This window comes from Esox lucius, chromosome 19 (assembly GCF_011004845.1).
Source record: "Esox lucius isolate fEsoLuc1 chromosome 19, fEsoLuc1.pri, whole genome shotgun sequence".
In the NCBI taxonomy this organism is placed as follows: domain Eukaryota; kingdom Metazoa; phylum Chordata; class Actinopteri; order Esociformes; family Esocidae; genus Esox; species Esox lucius.
The window spans coordinates 38,917,777-38,925,547 of NC_047587.1; the positions used below are offsets into that span (position 1 = coordinate 38,917,777).

Genomic DNA, 7,771 nt, shown 5'->3' on the forward strand with positions numbered 1-7,771 from the left:
AAGCAACTACTGTATGGACTGAATTTAATAAATACATAATTTATTGGTAGCTACGGTTGCACTTGTTTACATTGATTAACTAACAAGATACACATTTCCTGTCTCCTTAATCACCTCCCTCCATCTTTCCAATTTGCACATGACTTTGCCAACCAGCCAGAAGGTTGATGACATCCACAACACATTCACAAAGCTTATTGTCCAAACTTAATATACAATTTTAAAAAAATCCCAGCACTAAAACCTACAGGTAGTGATGGCGGTTTATCCGGCAACCAGCCCCCAGGATTCCATCCCGTCCTTCTTTCTCTAAACCATCTCTGGAGACTTCTCCAATTCCTAACCTCCCTTATCAACTTCCACATCAATGTCCTGACCACTGGCTGTGTTTCGTATGACTTCAAGATTGTAAAAAAACAACCCTTCTGAAGTCAAAATGCTATTCTTTGTGTTTTTTTCCAAAACACTTGAGCATGCTCTCTATGAGCACTCTTCATATTGTCTCATACAGAATGATCTCCTTTATCAAACTTCATGGGGTCCCCCCTTCCAGAATAGTAAGAAACTTGGTGTGATCTGATAGAACACCCTTGTTCACTAAAAAGATCTAGGTGCTGATTCACACCTGCAGGTCCATGTTTTACAAAACTTGTAGAGTACAACCTTGCCTCACACAGGAAGCGTTGCAGGTACTAAATATTTGTTATTACTGGTATGGCAATCCTTCAATGCATTTAGTGTTCAACCTTAGCAAGTTTGCCACTGGCTTTAAGTGGAGAAACTTGCATCTACACCACGGTGCATGCCTACAGACCAGTAACGGGAACTTCATTCATTTTAAGCAATGCTGAAACCATACATTCCCTACCCAAGCTCTTCATTTTGCCACCTCTGGTTTCTTGATCCCTATGGCTCATCAGTCTGCACTTTTAAAAAACAGTTTAGTGGCAGCATGATTTTACCTCAATTTATTTTCTGTTTGGAGCCTTTAAACTCATCCAGACAGTTTTTAGAATCGTTAGCATGTAGAAGTTAAATGTATATTTAGAAAGAAGAAAACATGTAAAAACTGGAGGAGTTTATTGGTTGTTTTGGTTTTTAAGCTGTTTACCATGTTATACCAGTGTTTTTAAGATAAGAATGAGGTGTTTTGAGTTGAACTCCCTCACATGTCAATGTTTTTAATTGTGATTTCCTTGTAAGTGCAAAATTGGCTTTCGATTTGTTTTTATTGGTTTGTTTGTCTTTATGTGTTTTGTTGTGTCTTTGTATGTATGTAATGATGTGATGTGGTTCAGCTGCCTATCTTGGCCAGGTCTCCCTTGCAAAAGAGATTTTTAATCTCAATGGGCTTTCCTGGTTAAATAAAGGATATATATATATACAATTTGCTAGAGGCTGCCTTGCTAGATAGCTTACATTTTTATGCTAACTCAAAATCAATCAGAAAGTGTAGTAATATCTTTAACTTTAATCTACTCTGATTCCACCACCTTGACAATCTCCCTACCCTCACTATGCTCCTCAATACAATAGACTTGTATAAGAAAAGATAAAACAGCTGGCACATTTATTACAAAATTCACCTTACTTAGAAATGTTCGCAATTATAAATTGTCTTCACATTCAATATTTTTGTTTGTTATCCCAAAAATATTTCATATAAAAAGTGCTCTTTTGGGGAAAAATACCAAAATAAAATATTTGTCCTTCAGGTTCTCTGCCTGGGTAGTATGAGACAAAACAGTTCAATCTTATCTGAATCCGTTGTCTTCTATCCAAAAGTTCTGTTGCTCCGCGAAAAGGAATCCAAAACGTAGGCCACACCGCTTCCAAACGTTCCCTCTCTCCTGATTACTCATTGGGGCTGGCTGGCTGGCCATCAAGATCGAACTCAACCATAAAATAGAATCTAATGTAAAAACCAATCTAAGTTCTTTGTAGAAAAATAACAAAAGAAAAAAAATCGAATGACCCGCTGAAATCGAACTTTAGCTCAAAAGTTAACAAAATGCATATACGAAGTGCATTAATTAAATTCAGAACTCATCAGCAATTTTACATAGTGATGATCTTCTTAATCTAGCAAAAGTTGTAGCTTTAAAAACCCATTCAACACACGCATTATGTCAGCTGCCCTCCACATTCTGATAAGTTAACCCTTCAGTAACTGCATAATATTATGTGGGTTACACCATTATGGTAGCATTGGCTTTAAACTGTGTAATTTGGTCAAACCTTTCAGGTAGCCTTCTACAAGCTTTCCAACAAAATGTTGGGTATAATTTTTGGCCTATTCCTCCTGACAGAACTGGTGTAACCGAGTCAGGTTTGTAGGCGTCCTTGCTCACACACACATTTTCAATTCTGCCCAAAAGTGATCTATAGGATTGAGGTCAGGTCTTTGTGATGGTCTCTCCAATACCGTGACTTTGTTGTCCTTAAGCCATTTTGCCACAACTTTGGAAGTATGCTTGGGGTCATTTTGGACATTTCTCCAAAAAATACGATCTTTGTCCCCATGTGCAGTTACAAACTGCAGTCAGGCTTTTTATGGTGGTATTGGAGCAGTGGTTTCTTCCTTGCGGAGTGGCCTTTCAGGTTATGTCAATATAGGACTTGTTTGACTGTTGATATAGATACTTTTGTACCCGTTTCCTCCAGCATCTTCACAAGGACCTTTGCTGTTCATCTGGGATTGATTTGCACTTTTCACACCAAAGTCCGTTCATCTCTAGGAGACAGAACGCGTATCCTTCCCTAGCGGTATGATGGCTGTGTGGTCCCACAGTGTTTATACTCATCTATTATTGTTTGTACAGATGAATGTGGTACCTTAAGGCATTTGGAAATTGCTCCCAAGGATGAACAAGACTTGTGGAGGTCTTGGCTGATTTCTTTTGATTTTCTCATGATGTCAAGCAAAGAAGCAAAGAGTTTGAATGTAGGCCTTGAAATACATCCAACGGTTCACCGCCAATTGACTCAATGTCAATTAGCCTACGGCACAGTCAACTTAGTGTATGGAAACTTCTGACCCACTGGAATTGGTGATATAATGAATTATAGGTAAAATAATCTGTCAGTAATTTTTTGGGGACAAATTACTTCTGTCAAGCACAAAGTAGATGTCCTAACAGACTTGTCAAAACTATAGTTTGTTAACATGAAATCTATGGAGTGGTTGAAAAATGTGAACTGTACAGCTCATTCTCAGTGACATTGTGTGTGTGTGTGTGAGTGAAGATTTGAGTAACATTATAAAACAATTTTAATCTTAACAAGGGTTTGGAACTGTTTCACCATAAATGCATCACAAATGTCTGTTGCGCCACCACATGCAGCTGGTGCCCTTTTAAAAATGTTCGCCCCTGCCCCTTAGGCAGCCTGAGTCCACACTGTAACATGTACGTAAGTATTCAGACCCTTTGCTATATAAGCCTCCTTTGCTTGCCAGAGTTGCCAAGTCAGCTTAGAATATGCAACTTTTAGCTTTTTTTGGGCTTGAAATAATCACAGGTGGCGGGTTGCATTGTTTATGGGCTTGTTTTAAAAAATATGGTCGCATGTTAGGAAAATCTGACAAGCGATTTTAATTTTTTATTTATGGTTGCTACTTTCCCTAAATGTGAGTAGACAGATTGTCACTGTCTGTTCACAGCCTCACAATAATATTAGTGCTGTATTGTAGTTCGCTCTACTACAAATCCCCACATGGACATATCTCGCCCCCTTCTCCCCCTGAAAAATCAAGTTAGAATTCCAAACGATGTTTCAACGTTTATTTGTCAAATGCATCGAACAATACAGCGTCATCCTGAACAATTAAATGATTGTGACATGGCACCCGACACCTAAGTAGTAAGAGTTAAGAAGAATATATCATCTAAAATATAGCCAGACAAAAAATAAAGCAACACTATACACACTGTACACTAGCAGCAGTTTAAAAGAGTGTACTGTAAACTAGCAACAATTAATTATATAACATTATAGATATGGCAAGTATGGCAGTAATATATATAACAATGTAAACTAGCAGCAATTTTGTAGAACTGTTGAATATTATAGATTCGTGTGCAATAAGCTTATGAATGGTGATATAGCACACTACAACTATGTAGCAAGAATTAAGAAGAAAATATATACAAAGCAAATATATAGCAAGAAGAGAAAGCAATGATATACATAAGAATGTACACAAGTAGCAGTTTAGAATGAGTACTGCAAACTAGCAGCAATATTGGTAGTGGTATTGAAATGATAGATATTGCAAGTATGGCAATAATATACATAAAATGTAGTATTCATTTTGAAAGAGTAGGATGGGGAGTATGAATTGTATGGTAGAAGTATTGAATATTATAGACACTATAGCAGTGTTGAGTAATCATTCATGACATTAGATGACATAGCATTAGATACATTTCCACAAATGATGCCACCAACAAAGTGGTCTATATGGCAAAAGTACAACAAAGTCTGTACATCAAGTGGTCGGTGATGACTCTAAAGCTCTGTGCAGATACTGCAAAGCAGAATCTATTATTACAGTTTACTCATTTATAGCCTACTAGTTACATGTAGTGCTCATGTCATCTCCTTTTCCATGTGTTCTCTCTCATATTCTGCTTGCAGGTGATCAGAGATTTGGATAGTGCCTGCCCTCCCTTTATGCGTTGTTGACATTTCATAATTTTTGTAAATAATGATTTGCTTGTATACAATATTGGGCTTGTTTTTGGAGCTGCGGTTGCTTGTTTGTCTCGCGAAAGTTGGCAACACTGTTGCCCAGCTCCCCAATTAAATGAGAAAGGGAGGTGAGGAAGACAGCGGTGGTTTGAAGACGATGCAAGGAAACAAACACCAGCATGTGACGGAAACAAAGACTAAGATTAAGTTTGAGGCGAGGAATTAACATAAAATACTAAAGGAAAAACTGAAATGAGAAAATGAGTGCGAATCATAACAATAAAATGCAATAGCTAAAAAGGACTGGGAAAGGTGAGAAGTGAATTACATTTCACAAATACGTTTGGCTTGGCTGCACTGACACCACCGTTACGTTCAGCGTACTGTATACGGTAGTTCGATGTGCGCTGTACGCGTATCCATCTGTGATTGGGTTCCAGATTGCATTATGGCATATTAAACCAATCACAGTAAAAATCGTAGCACCTAAAATTACGCCCTCACCAATTGTGTAAATCCTGCGGTAGGCAGTTGTCTCCACCCCGGATATACCTACTTTTCCAGCGGCTCATACCTACATTAGGGCCGCCACGGCTACACTTTTTCTTGTTCATGGTTCGAATCTGCGAGAGAAGGATGAAGTTTTTGGTTGCTGTTACGGTCATCGTTGGGTCGGTGATATTTCTGCTCTTCCCGAGTGGATCAGAAGCTGAAGAAAAACAGAAAGGCCCCAAAGTCACAGCCAAGGTAAGACGGCTAGGGAGCATTGTCTGGATTAAGAACCGCTCCGGTAATAAATAATATAGCCCAGTTTTAAGTTCGAAAATATCCCAAGACTATGGTGAAGCAAGACTTGATACAATAACACATCTTAGAATATAACTAACACGGCTAATTTTCTAAATATAACTAGCTAACTAATAACTTGAAATCCCTATTGCACAGTCTCATAATGCTTGCGCTGAATACAGGCCTACGAATTGCAGTCAGCATAATGCATAGAAAACAGTCTATTGTTCAGTTGGTTCCTAGATCTCGAAATTGCGTTGGAAAGCAATGCATCTATTTGAACTAATTTCGTTACGCAATTAACCCAAATGGCGACGAGGTTACTGTTCTACCATTAAAAAAAAAAACTCGGGTTGAGTGTTGTGGCTAGCTTGCGGTAGTCAACCGAGCCACGTCCACTGATGTCTCCGCACCCAACGTTTGGTCATTCACAAATCAGACGTGTAGGAACGTGTACAGAACGTTATTTTATTTTAGGTAATGCATTAATAGTGGGTTGCTCGTTAGTAAGCACTGCAACTGTGCGCTCATTGTTTACATGTTCAAAACATTTACTGTAGTTCAGCCAATGTAATTGTTAAACGAAAATAGACCGGCTTGGTTGCAAACGACATCTTTACCAACACGACTTCCTTATTATTCTACATGATATACAGAAACGAGTCCGAGTTTGTGCGAAGTTGCCAGATGTGCCACATGAAGAATGGAGAATTCATACAATTTAACGAAAATGGAAAATTCCAATTTGTAGGTCATGAGTAATTTTAACCTTTTAGTAGTTTAGCTGATGCTGCATACATTTAGTACCTTTTGTAAGTAGCATATTTTGATAAAGGATTAATCAAGCAGTTGTGAGTTGGGAACTCTTAAAATAACTGCCAGATGTCTTTAGTGACAAGGGAGCTGGGACACTAACATGCCACCCAAAATATGGCACCCTAAGTAAATGTCCTCTTCACTGCCTGGGGTCATTTGAGCAATTTCTTGAACTGTGGAAAGTGCCCCCTTCTGGTTCTCCTACAGCACTTCAGCATGCTCACCCATCCAGGGACTAAATCTGCTTAACTTCGGTGTCAAGCAGTAGGATGCAGGGCTATTACGCTGCTCACATCCCTCCTTAGTCCCCAAAGGGAGGATGTTGCCTTTTATACATCCTAACCGATTTATACGACCCTCTCTTAACAGGTATATTTTGACATCAGAATCGGAGATGAGGATGTTGGGCGCATTGTCATTGGTTTGTTTGGAAAAACCGTACCCAAGACCGTAGAGAACTTTATTACACTAGCAACTGGAGAGGTTGGTCTATTTTTCATACCGTTCTATGGATTTAAAATACTGTTATTGAACAAACTTGAGGTACTGACTATTGCATTGCTTCCTGACTCACCAGAAAGGGTTTGGCTACAAATCCAGCAAGTTTCACCGAGTCATTAAGGACTTCATGATCCAGGGTGGTGACTTCACTAGAGGAGATGGCACTGGAGGTTAGGTATTTCTTTCACTTAAATCATAGCTCAAACTATCGATGACTTGGGCATCAGTGCAGAGGTTAACCTCATATCATCGTTTCTCTGAAGGCAAGAGCATCTACGGAGACCGTTTCCCTGATGAGAACTTCAAGTTGAAGCACTACGGACCTTACTGGCTGAGCATGGCCAATGCTGGCAAGGACACCAATGGTTCCCAGTTCTTCATCACCACCATTCAGACACCCTGGTTGGACGGCAAGCATGTAGTCTTTGGAAAAGTTCTGGAAGGCGAGGTGAGTGTCACTAAATACCTAAACTCCTGTTCTTGCAGCTTTTTGCGGCGCTCTTTACCTTTGGCATTGCTCTTCTACAGGACGTGGTCAAGAAAATTGAGGGTACAAAGACAGATGGACGGGATAAGCCCCTCAAAGACGTGACCATCCACGACTGTGGCAAGATCGACGTGGAGAAGCCCTTCGCCATCGCCAAGGCGTGAAGTGTTTTTTGAATGTAAGGACAGGACTGTGGGTGAATGAGCAGACCCTTAAAATATCTCCATTTCGTTTACCACCTTGTGGTCCTGTAGTGGGGCTGCTTCTTGGGATGTACAGGTAGCGGACTGCTCATTGGTGGTTGCTCATTGTCGTTAACGAACCATGCCAATGAACAAAGAGGCACACTTGGGGTCCATTTCCAAACAGGCATTCCAGTTTGTCTTGCAGCTGAGACCTGCTAGTTTTGTAAAGACAAAATCTTCAATAAAGGATCCACATTTTTGTTAACATTGTGTGTAGTGTACAATTATTTTCAAGGTCCTT

The 7,771-nt window shown here is 39.6% G+C and overlaps 1 protein-coding gene across 1 annotated transcript; it reads left to right on the forward strand.

Annotated features, from left to right (window-relative positions):
• The first annotated feature begins 5,231 nt into the window (after window positions 1–5,231).
• Window positions 5,232–7,734, forward strand: ppib (peptidylprolyl isomerase B (cyclophilin B)). The gene is made up of 5 exons (NM_001303761.1): window positions 5,232–5,439; window positions 6,667–6,780; window positions 6,875–6,968; window positions 7,062–7,246; window positions 7,327–7,734. Exons 1-5 carry the CDS (start codon window positions 5,305–5,307, stop codon window positions 7,447–7,449), a joined length of 651 nt encoding a protein of 216 aa, NP_001290690.1. The 5' UTR covers window positions 5,232–5,304; the 3' UTR covers window positions 7,450–7,734.
• Window positions 7,735–7,771: the final 37 nt, after the last annotated feature.

Bases quoted from the DNA above. Each gene is read 5' to 3' on its own strand.
- ppib (NM_001303761.1), top strand. From the start codon at position 5,305: ATGGTTCGAATCTGCGAGAGAAGGATGAAGTTTTTGGTTGCTGTTACG. The intron at 6,781-6,874 runs GTTGGTCTATTT...CTGACTCACCAG, and splicing joins TTACACTAGCAACTGGAGAG to AAAGGGTTTGGCTACAAATC. The intron at 7,247-7,326 runs GTGAGTGTCACT...GCTCTTCTACAG, and splicing joins GAAAAGTTCTGGAAGGCGAG to GACGTGGTCAAGAAAATTGA.